Source organism: Carettochelys insculpta, chromosome 6, assembly GCF_033958435.1.
Source record: "Carettochelys insculpta isolate YL-2023 chromosome 6, ASM3395843v1, whole genome shotgun sequence".
NCBI classification, from domain to species: Eukaryota; Metazoa; Chordata; order Testudines; family Carettochelyidae; genus Carettochelys; species Carettochelys insculpta.
Genome location: NC_134142.1, coordinates 71929721 through 71951422, shown reverse-complemented (window position 1 = coordinate 71951422; position 21702 = coordinate 71929721). Strand labels below are relative to the sequence as shown.

The 21702-nt window shown below is 45.3% G+C and overlaps 1 protein-coding gene across 11 annotated transcripts in view; it reads right to left on the bottom strand.

Moving 5' to 3' along the window:
- The window catches only part of CELF1 (CUGBP Elav-like family member 1), a 122350-nt gene that overhangs the window by 60342 nt on the left and 40306 nt on the right, over positions 1–21702 (bottom strand). For all 11 annotated transcript variants that reach the window (XM_074997240.1, XM_074997239.1, XM_074997243.1 and 8 more), the window contains 3 exons: positions 8783–8970; positions 5072–5154; positions 4557–4605 (listed from right to left, as the gene is read on the bottom strand). In XM_074997240.1, coding sequence (XP_074853341.1) covers positions 4557–4605; positions 5072–5154; positions 8783–8960 — 310 coding nt within the window. In that variant the 5' untranslated portion in view covers positions 8961–8970. The remainder of the gene's footprint in view (positions 1–4556; positions 4606–5071; positions 5155–8782; positions 8971–21702) is intronic.

Below are 21702 nucleotides of genomic sequence, written 5' to 3'. Positions count from 1 at the left end.
TTGTCAAGAAGCAGCATTTTTTTTTTTTTTTTTTTAAAGCCTGAAGAGGACATTGTTGGTGAGTCTTTGTGTTTTTAAGTGGGTACTTAGCACCTTCTTTGTGCCGTTTTCCCCGTCCGATGGTCTGCCTTAGCCGGAGGGCTGATAGCCCTAGCTCCTGGCCTCCGGCGCTTGTTACTGGGACTGGCTGAGCTGTCCCTCTCCTAGCTTGTTCGTTGTTGTTTTGTTTTTTTTTTTTTTTTTTTTTTTTTTTTTTTACAAAATAACAAACGGCTAGCTTATAGTAGCCTAAGTGCCTGAAAAAACTTTAAGAAAAAACAGATAAAGCCATTGAATACACTACTTGGCCTTAGCCTAGTTGGATTCCGTCTGCAGCCGACGGCGGTTAAGAGGAACTGGCGGGGACCGGATCGCGCACATGGCCGGGAGCGCGCGGGGGAGCGGCGCGCACCGGCGCATGCGCGGTCCGGCAGAAACTGCTTGGAAGATCCGATCTGCGGCGCCGGGCGAGCCCGACACCTAATGTGGAGCACCCACGGGGACACTCGAAGAAGAAACTCTGTTGTTAGCTTGGAAATTTTCATTTAGGCTGTTTCTACACAGGCTACTTCCTTCGGAAGTGGCATGCTAATACAGGGAGTGAAAGATGTTAATGAGGCATGGCTGCAAATTCCCTGCACCTCATTAGCATAACTTCACATGATTTGGAGTCTGGAAGACCTTCCTTCCAGACTCCAAAACGCCGTGTAGGAGCACGGCCGCCGGTGGGGGCTTCCGGAAGGAGGACCTCCTTCCGGAACACCCCCCCACCCCCGGAGCCATGCTTCTACACGGCGTTTTGGAGTCCGGAATAACGGTCTTCCGGACTCCAAATCACATGATGTCATGCTAATGAGGTACAGGGAATTTGCAGCCATGCCTCATTAGCATCTTTCGCTCCCTGTATTAGCATGCCACTTCCGAAGGAAGCAGCCTGTGTAGAAACATCCTTAGAGGGGAAAAAATTGTACAAAATATTTCCTTTCGATATTTAATTTCCGAGAAAAGGCCATTTTTATTAAAACATTTTCATTAGAAACAATTTTTAGTTTAATTTTCTGTCCCACTTTTTGCCTACAAATATTTTGTTTGCCTTCTTCACCCCCACTGCATACCAAGTGCTACTGTGCTATCTGCCACTACACTGCCCATTTTTTATATCATGCACGAATTTTGGTAGCTCATCGCTTACCCACTTTCCAGACCATATGAAGCCTAGCATGGAACATGAGGTACGTCACTGTTAGTCTTCTGTCACTTTTAAAATTGACCATTCATTTCCAACTCCTTGATTGTCTTTTTTATTGTTTCCAAATGGCAGAAATTTCTCTCTCACCTCAGCACTAGACACAAATACATTTCTGAAACATTTATGTTTGGGCCTGAAGCAGTTTTATGACAGATCACTACTTTATGGCAACTGGGCACATGAGTGATCGTTTGAACACACAAAGTTCAGCTGATTTGGTAAATGAGATAAATAATTTAGCATAAAGAAATCACAGCTCTTTCTCTAAATTCATCTAGCGCTGAAACAATGAGCTGTGAAATGTGGCTTGTAACTAGCCATCAGAGCATCCTGGTCAAATCTGACCTTAATCTGGTTAAGTTAAACAATCCCCCCTCTCCCCCCATATACTCTACTGTGGCCTGGACCTAAATTTTTCCAGAAGGGCTCAGCTGCACTTTGGAAGAAATTCTCAAAATTCTGCAGTTGCTTCAGAGAATTTTTAAAATGGAAGATTTTATAGAGTTAAATATGAAAATGAATAACAATACAGTAGCCCCATCTTATTTACTTTGGTATAGTCACACTGTATTTTGTGCTGTCTTCACATATTCAGTTTATTATAGGATATAGATTATCGTTTTTAGGGGTTCATACTTCCCAGACTTATTGTTAAGGACTGTTTGCAAACAAGAAGGAATTGTTGCAGTAGGTTACATGTACAATGCTTTCTTCACAACCTCCAAGGTCAGAAACGTTTTTAAAAAAAAAAAAAAAAAGCCAAAAGCTCACACTCTGGATCACAATTCTATGACAAGCTTTGCTGTTATGAAAAATCAGAATGCACAGGTCCCTGGTTATAACCCCTTTAAAAATGTATATTCTGCCTGCACAGCAGTTTCTGCACAGGATAGAAAAAGCAGTCCTGTAGCACTTTAAAGACTAACAAACTAATTTATTAGGTGATGAAGTGGGTTTGTCCCGCAAAAGATCATCATCTAATAAATTATTTTGTTAGTCTTTGAAGTACTATAGGACTGCTTTTTTGTTTTGTGAAGATACAGACTAACATGTGAGACTTTCTGCACAGGGTTTGTCCCAGAGCTCCCAAAGCACTCGGGATAGGAAGGCAGCACTATGAGCATGTTCCTGGCTACCTTAGCTGGCCAGTGAAAGTGTAAGGAAAGCTACAGGGTACCTGGAAATGCTCAATGGTGGGAGCTCTGATCTGATTTAGTTGAGTCATTCACAAGGCATGCAGGAATCAAACTCCATCCTGTGGAGTTTCTGTGGTGCTTGAAAAAGATGTTCCAATCAAATGTTTCCAGATTACAAAGATTTTCTCATTTTCTTGCCTGTCAGTTGCAGCCAGAACAGCTTCAAAATCTGAAATTATGCTCTGTGATCCTTTCTAATCTTTTACAGTTACATGAATCTCAACTATTACTTGTAACAATGGGTGATTTTCTATCCATTTCCCCATAAATGCTTTGTTTTCATAAATGCTTCTGTCTTCAAAGTCCAACACAAATCCAGTCTGGGTTCCAGTTCATACCCTTCTATCATTCCTACCCCACAATTCTGTCAAGACCTGAAATCCCATTTTTTTTTTATTCTCTCTCTCTCTCTCTCTCTCTCTCTCCAATTCCCATGCCTGTTCCAGGTTGTTCCTTCATATACAGAAATAACCCCAACTCCAAGTTTGAATGGGTCCTGTCTGTGTGTCTGTTTTTTAAATCTGTAGTTTCTTTGGGACAAGGACAGTCTTTCCAACTCTTATAAAGCACTGAGCACACAGTTCTGACAAATACACTGATCCATAACGACAATAAAATAATATGAAAAAAACCACTACTTTGCCACACACACTTACGCACGACTTATGACCTATTGTATGTTTTATTGTATTATTTGAGCAAGTCTATGATAATGTAATGAGACTATTGAAATGTACTTGTACCAGGGACAAACAACCTTAACTCTCACATTTTCCTCACTTACTGGCCTTGTAATAATATGCTGATGGAGTACCCGTGTATAAATAAGCAAACCTCCTCCAGGAAGAATTTATATTCATACTATGGTAGCATGTAGATACCTCAACCAGTCTGGGCTACTGTACAAATACACAGCAAGTGATCATCTCTAAAAGGTTGTGAGCCGCTGGTCTAAACAGTGTTTTAAGGAAGAGATGAAGACCCATTTTGACAATTCCGTAAGACTTTGTGATCCAAGGCAATTCAACACCAGCAGGTGGGGGGTCCCCAAGGAAAAATTTTTTTTGTAAATCTTGATTTGCCCCCAACCGCAGGCTTAAGCCACTTGCAGCCCCAAACCAATTGCCCTGCCCCCAGGCTTAAACCACTTCCAGACCCAAAATGCCCCCCTTGTTCCCAGGGTTAAATCTCTTGCAGCCCCAAACTGACCCCCCGACCCTAGGCTTAAACCTCTCGCGGCCCCAAAATGCTCCCCCACCTACCTCACAGGAGAGCCCCTGCTGCTCCTTCACCAGGCTGCCACTGCCTGCTTTGCACAGTTCCCCGCAGCCCAGCCCTCCGACTCCCTTCCACCACCTGCACCTAGGGCAGTTCCCTGCCCCACCACACTGAAACTGAACTCATTTTAATTGCTTTAGCATCCGGATCCCTTCTGACAGCCCATTAAATCAATTAAATTGAGTCCCATTTCAGCGCAACAGGGCAAGGACTGGGAGCCAGAGGAATGAGCGGTGGCAGCAGCAGGAGCTGCAAATGACTCCTTAAAGAGTTGCATGTGACTCAAAGCCACTCAGACGGCAACCCTTAGAAAATCTAACGGCGACTCACATTTGGGCCCTGACCCACAGGTTGGGAATTCCTGACTTAAACCCTAGTTTCATCTCTTGTAAAACAGACACATTCTATTAGAGGAGACTGTGAACCCAACACTCGATATCTCAAACCAACACTCGATATCTCACTATATATCTCAACCCATTAACCGAATATACGGATAGTGGTGTCTGGGATTAAATACCAGACAAGTGCTGAAAATAAACTCCCTTGAATGCTTTCCCAATTAGTATAACTGCACTGGGACAAGGGAGCATGATTCCAAAAAGTTTAGAAACCTCACTCATTTATTTTTCCCTTTGTGTGCAGAAATTCTTCCCCAGCTATCTATTCTACAATGTTTACCAAATACACAAATACTCTGCTGCCCAAAGACCATAAAAAAAGAAGGATGAGCCCTCTTGGGATTGCCCCATCAACCTTACATCACAGTAAATCCACACTTTAGTCCAACTTACCGTTATTCTTTTCACTATCAGCTGGTTTCATCTGGATGGGATGGTGCATCTGAAACCCAAAGAAGAGAATCTCTAACTTGACGCATTCACTCTGCTCAGAGCAGAGTCACACTACCCCACAAGAACCACTTAAGACATGCAGGAGAGCCATCACAGCTATTAGAGAGAAGGGTGAGACTTTATCCTACAAATTTTTGTGGGCAAGGATCTCAGGAAGTGTTCCCATGCATATTGACATGCCATCGTTTCCTCTGGGTACCTTGGGTTGTTCCCCAGGTGCTGTACAGTTCCATGACATTCCTTTCCTCTCAAAACCTTTCGAAAATTCCTTAGAGGTCTGCTGCCATGACTTGCAGCTTAAGACCTCTCCCTCTAAAGCTATGTTCTAAAATAACCACGTAGAAGAGCAAGACAGTATTTGTGCATCAGGGGAACGAAAGAGCTCAGAACATGGATAAATGACAGGACAGAAAGACAAGCAGAAGATATGCCTGAAATAGTGGATCACCTCTTACCCCTGGGAGGATCTTCATGTTGTGGAGAGCATTCTGTGCTTCTAGTGCAGCCTTACGTGTATAAAATGTAACAAAACAGCACCCTGTAATGCAAACCCCAAAGCAAATTAAGAGTATTCAATTCCTGAGTGAGACACTGGAATACATAATGCATCACTTCTACCCTCAAACACAGATTCTTTGATAGATAAAAGGATCATGGATGGAAACAGATGGCAATAGCTTAACACTAAATCTGTTTAGAATAGGACTTCTAAATATAGTCTAGCAGATGCCTTCAATGACTAGACCCAACAGCCCCTGTATCACACTCAGGTTGGAGAGAGCCCTTCACTCAGCCCAACAACACTTTTCTAAAGACATTCTCATTTTCCCAGTAAGCACTGGCATTTAGAGACATCTAGCCCAATCAGTGCTAGCTCTTACCAACACTAAGAGTGAGCCTTCTCCATGCTCCACATAGCACTCAGAACAAATAATGAACATTCACTTTGCTTACTTAATCAGCTCCAACCTTGGGCACAGACTCTTGAGATGAAATCTGTCTCCACCAGATGGGCTTGGCGTGCAAAGCAGTTACACTCAACAGTTCCCAAATGACTGTAGCTATATATACAAAAAGATACAACTCCAAAATGTAACCAATAATGAATCCTGCTCCACAGACTCATTGTCTATAAAGGTGGATGTAGTTACAGAAAGGGATGTAAAACCCCATTTAATTAATTAGTTAAGTTAAATGTTAAGTTTAACTGATTAAACTGAGGGGAAGGGGGTCATGGCCACGGGATGCTCTGGTCAATCTAGAGCAACTGCCTGCCCATGAAAGGTAGGAGGGCTGCTTTAGACTCTACCAAATGGTAACCAGTAAGCCTCTTCCATTTAGGTTGAGGCTTATTGGTTAACTGGTTACTCATTAACATTACTAGTTACAAATAGGATAGTTATGAAGCACAGATGATAGAGCTCAGCTTTATGAAAAGTTCTTACCCTATAGTCTCTCTCCCCGCCCCCCACCACCAAATGCAGACTGCAGACTACAGAATCACAGAAATTAGAGACAGGAGGGTGGGGGGACGAGGAGGGGGAAACAAACAGTATTTCTAGTCTATTTGCTCTTTCCTTGACCCCTGGGGCAGTGCAGAATTGCAAGTCCCTCTGAAACGTGTTCTCTCCCACTATAATTCCTTTCCTTCCTTTCCCTTGTCTTCCCATCAACACAGGATCTAGAGGACACTTGTGATTTAGTACCTAACCACCTTCATTTTCAAACCTGAAACTCTATACTCATTCTGTGCAGACCAGAAAGAAACTGCCTGTACTCTTGTCAGAGCATGTGTCATTCAGAGAAGTGTTAAAGATTACACTACTGATGTTTGTCTTTCTAGACTCAAATGGGTAGCTAGCTACTTTAGGGGATGGCTATGAGAATCAGAAGTTAAAAATGAAGAAGCCCTATGTGGCAACGTGAGAGGGAGGTCAGGCAAGGCAGGGGTTAAACAAGGCTTGTTAGTCCAATCAGCCCCACCCCCCCCGCCCCCCGCCATTTCACCTGCGGCCAGTGTCAGGCCTGGAAGGGTATAAAGGGAGGGAAGCCAGCTCAGTTTGGGGGCTGACCAGCCAAGAGGCAGGAGCTGGCTCGGAGGCAGGAGGCCCCAGGCCAGCGCTGCCACCCGGTTAGCCATGGAGGGAGCAGCCCAGGACCCTACCCCAGGGACTGAGGAGAGCAGAGAGCCGCCCCCACCCCAGGAACCCCTCGCCCACCAAAAGGGGGAACTAGATTCTCGGGGCCACGTCCCAAACTCAAACCATAGACCCTCGGGTGGGACTGCAGACCCACCCAATAGGCCTGGTTAGGAGACCTAGCCACTAGGCCACCTGGGCCCAGGGGTGAACTGCTCACACCCTATTATTCAGTTTCTCTTCCATTCCCTTGAAGCCAAGACAGAATGCTCCCTATCTGTTCAGTTTAATTTTAATCATCAACAGTAATGAGGCTCTTGCCACTTCCCCTAGTGACATTTCCACAACCTGATAGATCTCCACAAGGAAGTTTTAAACAATACTCAGCAAAATTTACCCTTTCAAGAAACTTATCAGAAATATTAAATAAAATGCATATGTTAGTCATGTGTAAATATCTCAGAACACATCTTCTCTCACACAAGTCAAGAGACAAATTCTTATGGTAGACGATTTAGTTGGCATATAGCAGGGTGGCCAAACTATGGCTTGCAAGCCACATACGGCTATTTTACCATTAAAGCATGGCTTCTGCAACCCCCTTCTCCACCTGGCAGGTTGGAAGGGGAGGCTCTGAACTTCTGCCTTGCAGTGGGATGGGGCACCTCAGGGCTTCTGCCCAATGGGGAGAGGGAGATCTTGGGGCTTCAGCAGCAATGGGAATAAAGCCCAGAGCCCCATCAGGCACTACCCAAGGGGAAGACGGCCTGAGCCCCAGCCCCAATAGGTGTGCCCCAGATCTTGAACTTCTGAACACTGTTAGACATTGCCTGGAGGGCTAGTAAGTCTGGACATTCGAATATACACAAAGCATATCTGTGAGCTGCATCTGAAGTTTCCTTCTCAAAGGCCGTTTCTACACAGGCCACTTCCTTTGGAAGTGGCATGCTAATAGAGGGAGCGAAAGATGCTAATGAGACGCAGATGCAAATTCCCTGCACCTCATAACGTCACGTGATTTGGAGTCTGGAAGACCGCTCTTCCCGACTCCAAAACGCCGTGTAGAAGCGCAGCCCTGGCAGGAGCTTCTGGAGGGAAGTCCTTCTTCCGGAGGCCCCTTCTTCCCAAAAATTTTTGGGAAGAAGGGGCCTCTGGAAGGAGGACTTCCTTCCAAAGCTCCCCACCAGGGCCGCGCTTCTACACAGCATTTTGAAGGCCGGAAGAACGGTCTTCCGGACTCCAAATTACATGACGTTATGCTAATGAGATGTGGGGAATTTGCATCCGCGACTCATTAGCATATTTTGCTCCCTGTATTAGCATGCCACTTCCAAAGGAAGTGGCCTGTGTAGAAATGGCCAAAGTGCTTTAAGAACCGTGTTTACAGGCATGACTCAACACCTCTAAATTGGAGCGCTCTCTGCGGCAAAACAAAGCAGTTTGAAGCACAAAGAAAGTCTATAAAGCAGTTAAGATAGGAACAGAAACACAATTTCCAACCAAACTGCAGGAGAATATAATTACTTGATATGAAATTTGACAAGGACATTGGTGTTAGCAACCTCTTGAGTTTTTCTATATGCTCTTCAGCTGGCACAGATGACCAAGACTTCTGTTTTGAATCTCATCCAAAAATGACATCTCTTCACATTCAAAAGAGAAATCTAAACCTAACAGGTTAAATTTCCCTTTCCCAAACCCATTTCCATTGGTGGACCACCCATCTTTGACCACCCTCGCCCAATTTGCACAACGAAATCACAGATCACAAGTACAGCCACATATGAATGCAAATACACTTACAAAACACCAAAAGAGGTGCTGGTACTCAGCCAGCTCCCAGCCTCCGCCAGCCAATCCCATGGCTGGGGCTGCCAAGGTGCTGGTACCAGTACTGGCACAAAAAAGCACTGCTTATATGTACATTTACAGTTCAACTCATTGGCATAAGCAGAGAGATGAAGCATGAAAGAGTACAAGTGACTATAGGTGGGAACATAAGTATCAGTAAAAGACAGAAGTGCTCACCTTTGCTCTGAGGAGGGTTCTGGCTCCTGTCCCTCAGGACGTTAATTTCATAGACAGCACCATACTGTTCAAAGAGCTCTCTCAGATCCTTCTCACACCAGCTCCGTGGAACCTGTCCCACAAACATCTTGATGGCATCTAGGTCAGGTTGATCTGGGTGATCCAGTGTGCCATTCATTTTCTTTGAGCTGTGCAGGACAGGAAGGAAGTTCTGTTATATCACCACCAACATTCTGACCACATAAACCCTTCTCCCTAGGTACCAACTAATAATGCAGCTCCAAACAGCTTGTTTATGATACTGTGGAGAAAAGTCTTGCTACAGCAGTATTTTAAAAGGACTCCTGCACACTCCAATCAAACTAAGAGAACTTTTAGGTTAAGACACCAGTCCCACTGTAGAGTTCTTGGAGGCTCTCCCCCCTCTTCTGGTTCCCAGTCAGCAACCTGGATTTGGGACATCAATGTTTGTTGTGTAAGTGATTGAAATATCATGGCTCATGCCTGAAGAACTGGACACAAGGAAAAGCTGGAGCGGGAAGGAGCCAAAATCCAGTATTAATAGCAAATATTCTAACAAACTTACAAAATGATTGCGGAGCAAAGGGATTTTTCTTTTCGTATTTGGATATCCATAGGTCTCCGTTAAGCTAAGGAAAAGTGACTAAAATAAAGACACTAAATTTCATAAGAGGTTCACATTACAGTAAGATTCTCTCAGATCTAGAGCTTTCTAAACAATGTTCTGGGGGAAAAAACAAGGTCAGGATATGGCTCAAAATGAACACATCAGTCTTGAACACTATTTGGTCCCAGAAGTTTCTCAAGATTGATTTATCATTCATCTTGAAGGGCCACTATTTTCAGAAAACTAATGGAATATGACTGGGGTCATAATTTAGGGAGGAGAAAATCATTTATCAGAATATAGGTTTCTAGATCATCTCTAACTTAATGACATGTTTATAATCAGCTGTGATACCAGTGTTGACAAACACCACCCCAGCAATGGATGACAGTCTGCTCTGGCTACTTACTGTTTCGCAAGTGCAAGACGAGTATTCCTATTAGTATCAAAGACCTTAAATAATACAGGGGTAGTTTTTTTCTGCAAGACTACCTGAAAACATATCATCCTACAGCTATGGATCTTAGCCAGTTGAAATTGCTGATAATTCTATGCATAATCTAGTAGGGTGTGGGAACTGGGGGTGAGTGACTATAACCAGGATTGCCTCCCTTCCACACACTGGCTTTCTGGGCCAGTTTTCTTAGGGTTTTTTTTTTTTTATTGTCCTCTTTATTTACTGTACATTAATCAACAGGTGTTTTATCACCTTGGACTCTCTGGAGGTTTGTTTGGTTTTGTTTTTTGTTCTGTTTTACATTTTTTACAAACAAAATTATCTGTCGAGTTCCATTAAATGTGGACTGGGCATTTATTCTGGGAATTCTGGCATCCCTCCTTCAGCCCTGTGTACTTGATTTGTCAGTTTTTATTGCAATTTTTTTTGGACCTCTGTACTTCTAGATGTCAGCCTGTATTGGAAATGCTACAGATCTGATGAAGCGGGTCTGTACCACAAAAGCTCATCACTGAATAAATCATTTTGTTAGTCTTTCAAGTGCTACATTTCTGCTGTTTTGTTTTGTTAGAGTACGGACTAACACGGCTAACTCTCTCCCACTATTCAATTTGCCAGGTGCTGGTTTAGACACATAGGAAGACAGCTGTTGCAGTAAAGTACTTCCACATTCTAAGAGAAGCAAAATAGTTTACTAGGTGAGCTTTCGTGGGACAGACCCACTTCTTCAGACCAAGTGGGTCTGTCCCACGAAAGCTCACCTAATAAACTATTTTACTAGTCTTTAAAGTGCTACTTGACTGCTTTTTGTTTTGATAGTGTATAGACTAGCACGGCTTCCTCTCTGTTACTATTCTAAGAGAAGTTTGCACAAGGATGTGAAGCTTCAGACTCTTTACTCGGAAAAGGGAAACAGGTGACATAATGCCTTTCACTCTGCCTGAACTCCCATTGCAAGGGATTGTCACTTTTTAATGCATCCAAAAAAACCTAACTCCGTTTATTAAGGGGTGACCTACACGATGCTTGAATTCAGAGAGGGAGCAACTGATAAATAAATATACATTATCCTCCACCAACTGGTCCCAGCTCTGGTTTCACTCCCATGAGAAACTCCATCAGGGCAGCATGTCTCCTGGGAGATAAATTCACACGGTCACTGTGATGGGATGAATCACAGAAGTCTCCTTAGGGTTGTTCCCTGGTCTACTGATCACGCCACTGACACCAACCCTCTTGCTCTCTTAGGCTCCCCACCACCCTCTTCTAATGGGACAGATCCTCTTGTCTCCCTAAGACAAGGCAAAGAGTTGGGGATACTGCCCCCTGCAGAGCAACACAGACACTGAACCAGTTCAGCGCTGCAAGGATTCATCTCTAATGGCTCAGCACCCAGGAACCAACCCACAAAAGCAACCAAAACCCCAAACAAATTGGTCTTACCCTGTGTAAAAGTTTTGCACAGAGAAAGCTTAGAAGGATGCCTGTCTACTCTGTCAATGAAAGAAAGATATGCACAGAAGTTGCTCTCCCCGCTTACAGGAAACAATTATTTACACTGTGATTTGTAATAAACAAATGTTCTCACTAAGTAGAAAAAGTAGGACTTCAGTGGTTGTAAGTGAAAACAGTCAGCTCAAACCAAATTACTAAATTAAAATGAACAAAAACACTTAGCTAGTTTTAATTCACTACGAAACACATTACATGGAAATTCTTATCCTAAACTTCTGCTCTTCTCTCTCATAAAAAGCTTCACATCAGACCTGATCTTTACTCTGATTTTTTGTAACACCTTAGAGTGGGCCTGGCAGTTCAAAAAGCCAGCTGAAGACAAAAGACTGATAGTTTCCCACGTCTTAAAAAGACTTTGTCCCAGGGTGGGAAGGAATCCTATGTTCCACTCTCCATCCCCATGGAAAAATATCAGTTTCTACATGTATTCTTGCACCAGATGGACAGTCATATGTCTGTATAGGGTCAACCATAGCCTGATAGTTCTTACAGGAGAAAAGAGGCTAAGCAGAGGTTGTTGACTTAATTTACTAAGCTAGTCAGGTTCTGAGACATTAGTAATGGCCCTCCTTAGCACATTTTGAATTATGAAGACCCACACTTTGTATTTTTAACTTTGCACACAAGAATGTTACATGTACAAAAGAGGATCTTCAGACTGTAACTGTACAATTGGTAAGTTACATGATCTGTTTTGCAAAAATCTTCGAGTTATGCATATTCATTAGCCAATTTTCAGAAAGCAGAGGGGTCCCTGTGACAGTGACCATAGGACCTCAGAAACCGTTCAAAGATTGTTCCTGTCCAAAGGGCAGCAGTCTGAAGTCATTCAGAAGGACAATATCCTCGTCTCCTAAACACTGAACTGCTGCAACTGGTTTCAGAGCATCAATATAGTCACTTGTACTGGATTCTGTAAGGAGCGCCACCAACTAGCTCTACCAGGGAAGGAATAATTGATTTAAGAGGCAACACATTCTGAGCAAGAGAAAAAAAAAAATCAACTGCAAAGAACTTTGAGGATTTCTTTTAAAATGCAGTTCTATGACACTTCTACCTTTTTTTCACCTTTTTCTCCAAAGGGAGTAGTACCTTAAGTAGCAAAGAAACTTCCAAAGAAGCAACTCCAAGCTAAGAGCATAAGCAAAAAGCAGATATGAATATGCAGACTTACACAGGGCTGACATTCAAGGAACAATGGTCCACCATCATCTCTGGGAGGAAATCCAACTTAAACACCGCCATCACTGATGTCCGCCACAAACTGCTAACACACAAAAACTCTACGTCCCAACGTCCTGCAGGTCTTAACACACCAAGCTACACAAAAAACACTCAAACCACAGAAACAGGAGCTCAGAGAGACCAGCAACAGACAGAGAAACAGGGTGGACTAGAAAGGAGACATGGAGTCATGGATTAAAAGGGGGATGTGACCATATGAAGAGAGGCTCAGTTCACTACACAATGAAAGTGCTGATGCACTGGACTTGTTTTGTGCAATTTTCCCTGGCAAAGCAGTACTGAGTGCTCTGTCAGATAAACAGTGTCAGATCAATGAAGATAGCAGTGGTTGACAGAGCAGAAGGAACACAAACGCTAGCCTTATAGCTCCAAAACTCCCTCTGCTGTCGCCCCTGACAAAAAAAAACTGCCAGCCCAGGGCCTTTAGGTCCACTAATTAATAGCTCCTGAACCGAGACTTCATTCTAGCATCTTAGTGCTAATAGTTCACGGGGCCAATGCAAACCAAGGTACAGCTGCTATCTTTTTCTATAATGAGTTTTAGTAGCTTGCTGCTACAAGAAAGCTTCACCACTGAAACCCTCCTTCATATCTATAGAGGAGTTCCTGTTCCTTCTACTATGGGTCAAAACACATGCAGTCTCACAAAGAAAGACTAATACTTTTCCACACAGATACAGAATACGTGAACTATAAGGGCAAGAGCAGTAACAAAAAAAAAAAAAAAAGTGTCTAGTGGTCATAGCATGGTATAGAGTCAACACCCTGGCATTTTACACTGATCAATGCTATGGATTTATCGTGTCATATTGGAAAAGTCAGTTGATTATGGTACAACAGTTTCCTCATCAGTCAAACAAGGACAACACATGCTGACTTACTGAGGCCGAGAGATTTATATGTTTGCAATGCACTCTAAGATACTGGAAACATACGCTCATTGATGCTGCTAATCCAGCAAAACTAGAAGAATATCCAGCATGGAGGGGAGAACAGTGCCCATTGACTTTACCACATGGAAGACATCGCAGCAGGTATGTTGACTTCAGCCACACAATTTGTGTAGCTAAAGTAGACCAAAAGTAAAAGTATGTGTAGACAAGACCTTAGAATCTGGCCCAGCTGCTCTCTTAAGATCGCCTCTCTTTTGGGACCAGGAAGCTCTATGGAAAATAATGTTGTTAAACAAAGGGAAGGTGTAGTCGTGATTCCTACCAATGTCTATGTACAGGTCAGACCTCCCTGGTCTTGCAACCCGGGGACCTGACCAGTCTCGAAGGAAGGAGTTTGCCAGACCAGGGAGGTCAGTTCCAACACCTCTGCTCCTGGTCTCCAGGCTCTCCTGGAGTCTGTCAGCAGACCCTACTGAGCTCCACACGTGGCCGTCTGTCTCCACTATCATGGGGCTGCTGGGCTCTGATGCCAGCCCTGGGCGCTGGTCTACCAGCTCTGCTCCTGGCCACCAGCCTCCTTTTCCTTGGTGAGTGCACCTACCAGTCCACCTTTGGGGTATGTATCTGACTGTGCTTACCCACCGCCTCCCTACACACTCATACTTCTGCCTTGTGCAGGCAAAAAGTCAAAGATATACTCCTCCTCTGGCTGTGCAAGGACTGCTATGGAACAGCCACAGATCAGTATCTACTTGCACACTGCACATGGGATGCTGAGACTCAGATATTCCAGGATGAGCAACAGTACTGCATGAAGGCAAAGGAGCATCACCTGGTATGCCAGAATGTAAGACTATGTTTACACTACATGATAAAGTCAATTTTAAGGAAGTTAGCTCAATTTTACAATGTCACTGTCTTCACTGTAAATACCATTAGGTTGATTTTAAGGAGCACTAAGGCTGATATTATAACAGCGTCGAAAGCGACTCAGCATAGCATCAAGTTTGAATTAGAGCTAGTGCGGAAACAACATCTTTTAATCAACTTTATTAGTCTCCATCAGTGTCCTGTATGTATCCCACAATGCCCCAAGGTTGTTTACTCTGGTTGCTTCCATCTCTGCTGCTCTCCAGGTGTGCAGCAAGTTGGTAACAGGAAGCCCACAAATTTGAATTCATCACCAGCAAGCCTGGGAAATTTAAAGGACACCCGGAAGCCTAAATTTCTTTTAGCTATCGCATCACATTGATAGCCATCTCTTGCCACCAGGAGTACTCAGGTTTGTGATCTGAGTTCTCAGGGTTGCAAGAGAGCTTCAGCATGGACCCATAACAAGATCATGGATCTCCTCACCTTTTGGGGAGAGGAGTCTGTGGAGAGCAGACTTGGAGTCTCCAAGCAAAATGTGAACATTTATGAAAACATTTTGTGTAAGATGACTGCAGAGGTTACTTCCAAGATACCCACCAATACCACGTGCAGGTGAAACAACTCCAGCCGCCTTATCGTAAAGTACAGGAAACCAATGGGCAATCTGGGTTGTCTCCAAAGACACAATTCTTGGAATGGACTTGACCACATTACCTGTCCTTAATTTGGACTCTTCAGGAAGTCCTTTTACAGAGTCCGGTGTGAGCCAAGAGAAGCTGGGCCAGGGGTTGGCAGAAGGAAGAAGCAATGGAGAGGAGGAGAGGGCCAACTAGCAGGGCCCAAGGCAGCTGCTCCTGACAGTCTGGAGCTCTCTCTCCCTTGACCTCAAGCCAGTCCCCGCTACACCAGTCCCTGAAACACTGGGTCCCAGCTGTTCTGGTGAGTGTTTTTTTTTCTACAATGCTACAAGCAGTTAGCAGATGGGTTTAGGTATAGGTATACGTTTTCTATCAATCTATGCTCCTCAGAAGTGTATTAATATTTCTGGGGATGGAGCACTTATCCTTCTGGAGATATCCAGGAAGGCCCCATCCAGGTACTCTTGTATTTTTTCCCACAAGATTTTTGGGCAGGCCTGACTTATTGCAGCTTCCACAAAAGCACACATTGCCATCCCAGGCATCCATATAGTGATCTGGTATCATGACGCCCAACAGCATTTTAGCAAATTTTCCAGGCTTGTGCTCACACCAGATGAGCATCTCTTCTTTGATGCCATCTGTTACTCTTAGGAGGGTGATGTCTTCTTTGGCAACCTAAAGAAGCAGGTGAATTTGGATTGGATTTCTGTGTAATGCTTTCTGCCCCTTTCCGTTTTCCTGGACTGCACTGCCACACCACATGGCAGGTGGGTGCTCCATCTTTTCCCCTCTGCATGGCTGGCAGGCTCTCCTGGGCTTCTCTCCTCTCACCATGCTGCTGGCTTGATCAGGAGCCACCAAGAAACATTTTTCCCCCACCATATGACTGGAAAACTTCCTCCTCGCCTTTCTTTGCACTTTACATAGATCTCTCCCCACCCAGCCGTCCACGTAGCTGAAATCGAACCCTTCCCCCTCGCCATGTGACTGCTGGGCTCCGGGGACCCTGTTCCCAGACACTGGCATGTCCAGTGCAGGTTTTCCCTGCTTTAAATGGCCTTTTCCCAATGAAGGTTGCTCCAGGGACTGCCAAGAAATGCCTTCTCTCACCATGCAGCCAGAAAAAACTTTCCACCCACATTTCTTTGCACTTTACATAGATCCGTTCCTATCCAGCCAGTCATGTGGCTGGAATCAAACCCTTCCCCCTTGCCATTAGGCTGCCAGGCTCTGCGGACCCTGCTCCTGGACACTGGCATGTCCAACATGGGTGGATCTTCCTAATGAAAGATTGCTCCAGGGACTGCCAAGAAAACCTTTTCCCCTGATCCCAGACACTGGCCAGCTTTCCCTGCTTTAAAACCCCCCACAGCCTTCCCCCCTGCCCCAGTAAAGCGGACAATAGCTTACCATGTCCACAATGAAATGGTCTGGATAAGTGAGGGCTTGTGCAAGGCAGAGTTTGATTCCTTGTCATCCTTAAGAAGCCAAAAGAGGCAAAAAGAAAAAGTTGCAAAAAGAAAGTTTCACTGATTGTAAAGACAGAGACCCATTCATTCTGTGGGTAAGTGCTTTGCGTGATTTGTATCTCAGGTTTGACCCTCCCTTTCTGGCATCCTCACCGTGGGAGACAGGGCGAGGAAGCGCAAAAGGTCCAAGCAGGACCTTATTCTGCAGCACTGGAACGGGCTGAAACCGCATCCACTGCCAGCCAGAGGGCCACAGCACAGTGGTGGCAATGTGTCCCAGAGTTCAGGAGAGAGCAATCAGTGCACCTGAGAGAGGACGAGGTACAGCTCCTCATGGCTGAGACACCAAACCAAGGTACTGTGTTCCATGCTGGAGCTGCAGAGGGACTCCCTCCGCAGCATTCAGTTTGTGGGCTCCTCTCCCTGCTGGTCGCCCACTCCGCCTCGTTGCTGTCCCTGAATATGGGGAGGGAGGGCAAGGACAGCCTGCCATTCCACCTCCTAGACCCACTGCAAAAAGTTATTCCACCTCTCGACACCCCTTCTTTTCCCTGCTGCTTAACCCTCTCCCTGCCAAATAAACATATTAATTTTATGACAACCGCAGCCTGATTTATTGGGTCATGTGTGGTGGGGTGCACAAATCATTGCAGTGTGTCTGTCAGAGGGACTGGGGTGAGGGTGAAGAGGGCCGATAGCACAGCTATCCATCACTATGCAAAGGTCCACAAAGGACTTGCAGCAGACACACCCAGGTGGGGTGGTCAGGATCAGGTCCCAAAGTGGGTCCTCAGTGGTGCCTGACCTCAGGCACGGGGAAGCCAGGTACCAAACCTGACTTTTTTCAAGCATGCATGCACACACATCTGCTAAAGAAACCTTAGCCTTCCCAACCCCAAAAATACAAACATTCTTTTTGTGAAAATAACTCTCCCTTTACATCCATTCTTCTTCCTGTACCTTTATCCTCTCCCACCACATAAAAGCATTCTTTCTGTGAAAGACACGGTCTGATTTATTGGTTCACGTTTGGTGGGGTGCAGAAATAATTTTGGGGAGTGCAGAGGGTGGTGGTATTTCAACAACAGTCAAATACAGCAGAATCATATGGCTGCCTGATCATTCATGAAGCTGTTTTCTCAAAGCCTCCCCGACTGCCACTGCCTCTGCGTAGATATTGGAGAATGCCCTTGCAGATGGCTGCAAACAAGCCCTGCTCATAAGATCAGCCTCTGCACTCCAGGCTGTCATGAAATTCTCCTGCCTGGATTGAAAAAGGTTATGCAAAATACAGCATGCTGCAACCTTTTAGTTTCTGAAAGGTCCAATAGGCACCAGAACTTCACTTTTAAAAGGCCAAAGGCACATTCCACCACCATTCTGCACTTGCTGAGTCTGTAATTGAAGTAATCGTTGCTGTGGTCCAGGGCACTTGTGTATGGCTTCATGTGGCAAGGGAGCAGAGGGTAAGCAGAGTCCCCTAGCATTACTACAGGCATCTCCAAATCACCAATATTAATTTTCTGGTCTGGGAAAAAAGTCTTGTCTAAGAGCTTTCTGTACAGTCCAGAATTTCCAAAGATGCGCCTATCATGAATCTTCCCCGACCATCCCACTTTGATGTTGGTGAAATGACCTTTGTGATCTACCAACCCTACAACACCACTGAAAAGTATCCCATTCTGTTTATGTACTCAGAGGCCAGGTGGCCCGAGACCAAGATGGGGACATGCATGCCATCTATTGCCCCATTGTGGTTAGGAAACCCCACGGCAGCAAAGCCATCCACTATGGCCTGTACATCTTCCAGGGTCACAGTCTTCCCGACAAGACGCCGACAGACTGCATTGGCTACCCGCACCACCGAGGCCCCCTCTGTAGATCCGCCCACCCCGAACTGATTTGCCACTGGTAACTGTTGGGTGTTGCAAAGTTCCACAGAATGACTGCTACTTGATTGTGAACCATTGTTCACTTGATTGTGAACCATTAAAGCTGCTCTCGTTGTATTGCTATGCTGCAGGGCAGGGGCCAGCAAATCACAAAGTTCCATAAAAGTGGACTTGTGGGTTGTCCCAGGACTCCAAAACGATGTGGTCCCACCAGTGTGCGCTGGTTTCACGAGTCCAAAACCACTGCTCCACTGTCAGCAACGCATCCGGGGCAGCCAGCATTTCTAAGTTCCTGGTCCGCAGATGAGCAATTTCCTTTCCATCTTCATCACCCTCAACCATCATCTCAGTCCACTGCCTTCATTGTTGAAAGATAAACCGCATAACATTCTGGGAAGTTAGCATATTGACCTGTGCAACAACTTGAAGCGTTCGAGGATCCATGTTGCGCTAGCACTGTGCCATGATCTCCTGTTTTTGCGCAGTCAGTAGGTGCTCTTAATTCTGGGAGAGTGCTTTGCATTCAGGGATAGGGACATCAAACATCCACAAGCAACTGCAGCAATTTTTTTTCCCCTTACAACACAGTGGTACAAAACCCCCAGAATGTAACAGGGCTAAGGCACTGTGGGATAGGTACCCACAATGCACTGCTCACATAGTCAAACTTGGATAAAGCAATGGAGATGCAGTAAATCGACACAAAGAAATGACAAGTTGACTTTCTGCAACTTTTGTGGACTATTAACTTCGAGTTTATAAGATCGAGGTTAAAAAGTCAAATTGATTAAAAACGAATTTTATTTCATAGTGTAGATGTAAGCAAAGGGAGGACAATAAAAAAATCCCTAGCTGCTCCATGGGTCTACCACTTTTACAACAAACAGCATGTCATACTTGGAAGTGACTCCTGCAACAGCCCACTTTCTACTTTGGATACTTCTCAGGAGCCCAAAGCTGAGACCTGCAGACAGCAAAGTGGGGGAAATGGCTCTGTGTGGGACAAACTACAGCACAAGCAGTTTAAAATTCTGCCAGAAGTAAACCAGTTCTGTGCAGTGAACACAGATGAACTTGCTAATGAAGGCAGAGGGAGCTCATATAAGTGTGCACAAGCATTATTCCTGATAATGGCTTTTTTGTGTGTGCCTAAAACCCTATTCTTCCTGCACTTCTTCCCCATTTAAAATGGTACCCACCCCATATGCAGGTTTAGAGAACAAAACTGTTGAATTCCGATTGCTTACTTTACTGGTATAGCGTTAAATAATAAATATTATGAGTATAAATTCTAAAAAGCAGTATGTCCAATTACACAAACATCATCAGGCCAGCTTCCAGTGATCAGGTAGGAGCTGGAACAGAGGAAGAGTTGGTTCCCACTTTTAAGCTCTTTGGTTTCTTGGGCAAAGCAACTGATAAAGTTAGCAAGAGCAAACAAGGCAAAAAGAACACTTTTGCCAAAGAAATCACGATAGCTAGGAGACTGTTTAAAAAAGGGACCGTCCTGGCCTAAATATGGTCACCCTGGTAAAGACATTACCAAAGCACAGTACCCCTTCCTCTAGTGTGCCTCACATCTGCTTTAGAAGTGCCACCACTACTGCCAAAAGGTAAATTCATCTGTGGCACACTGAATCATTTGCTTCTGAGACTGCTGACAAATGGGCTAATCAATGTCAAATGGGATAGTGCTTTGGTGATGTGAAAGCTCATCCATTAGAAAATGGATTAAATTGCCAATTCACCTCACAGAGGCAAAACAGTGACTAAGACCTGATTTGCCGTTGACCTAAATTTCATTCCTAATACTGTGAGCCATTCAGGCTCAATCCCTCCCATCTAGAAAGATGAGGCTCATACATTTGTGAAAATGATCTCAGAAAAAACTGTTTGCAATCCTTCTTCAGACACATACACTCCCCCACCCCCAGAAAAAACAGCAAAAGGGAGCATGCAGGACGTGTACTCCATCACAACAAGCTGGGGCTGCAAGCGCTAGAAAATTGGGCATCTCGATGGATCCCAGGCCCTAGACACAATGGACTGTTTCTCTGGTAAAAAGCAGTTGAAAGACTTCACCCAAATGTGTGCTTTCATGGTATACAGATTTTAGTTAGTAAAGCAGAATTAGGCTGCCAGCAGCAATGCCTGACAGGGTGTTTCCTCTTTAAGTGACTGACTTGACAATGGTTTATACAGATACCAAAAAAACCACCCATGAAACCCCTCACATGGATGGGAGTGAGAAAGTCACCTGGTAGAGCTGAAACATCTGTCCTATCCTCACAACACTGTTTTCTCACTGCACAGATGCTAGTACAGTAAACTCAAACTACTACACTGGGAATTCCTTCAGCTTCTATTGAAGCTCAGGCTTGGGAGGATTCAAAGCTCCTTTCACTGCTCTTTTGCTGTATCATCATCATCATCTCCTCCAGCACCCATCGCTCCTCAGCAGAGCCGTCCTGTCCATAGGACAAGGTGGGATGGCCACCCAGGCTGTGCACTTTCAGGGGCTCCATAGCAGCCACCCCACCCATCCTATGCACAGCGGGGGGAAGGATTATGTTGGGCTGGGTGCTGCGCGCTGCAGGGCTCCATCCACTCCATCACCCTCCTGACCTGCTGCACTTCTCCACAGTGGGCCAGGAAGGTAGTGGAGCAGGCTGCTGCTCCTGCCACCCGTGTGGTGAATGGGGCAGGGGTGTGCGATCCCTTGGTGCTGCTATATCCGCTGCACGCACCCCTCAGCCCCGGTCATCTCCAGGTTCCACTGATGGGGGAGGGGATAAAGGGGCAGGGTAGCAGCAGAGCAAGGAAAAGGCAGGACCTGAAGCACTGGTGGAGAGTTGCCCCAGGCCCCAGCCCTGCCTAGGGACAGCCCAGCTCCTCACTATTTGTGTAGATAAGGGGAGAAGCAACAAAATTATTACCGTAGCACTGTACTCCCCAACAGTACCACTCAGAGAACGAAACAGTAAGTCAGAGCAACTGAGGAAGAAACCTCCCTCCACTGCTTCTGCTGTGTCGCCAGCCCTTTCCTGCCGCATCAGAGGGCCGAAGATACAGTGGAAGCTGTTGTGGGAGGTGGGGAGAGCCAACAGCGGTGGGGAGAGAGGGCAGGGTGCACCCGCCCTGCTGTCAACCTGTGGCCGCAGGCGAGGGGACTAGGCTCCCCCCACTGCACGGCAGCCAGCCCAGTCCCCACTGCCAGCCACCTCAGCCTGGTGTTCCCCATTTTTTGCCACACGACCCCTTCTCAGCCCAGCAATTAGCCACCTGCAACCCCTGCCCCCCCACAGGT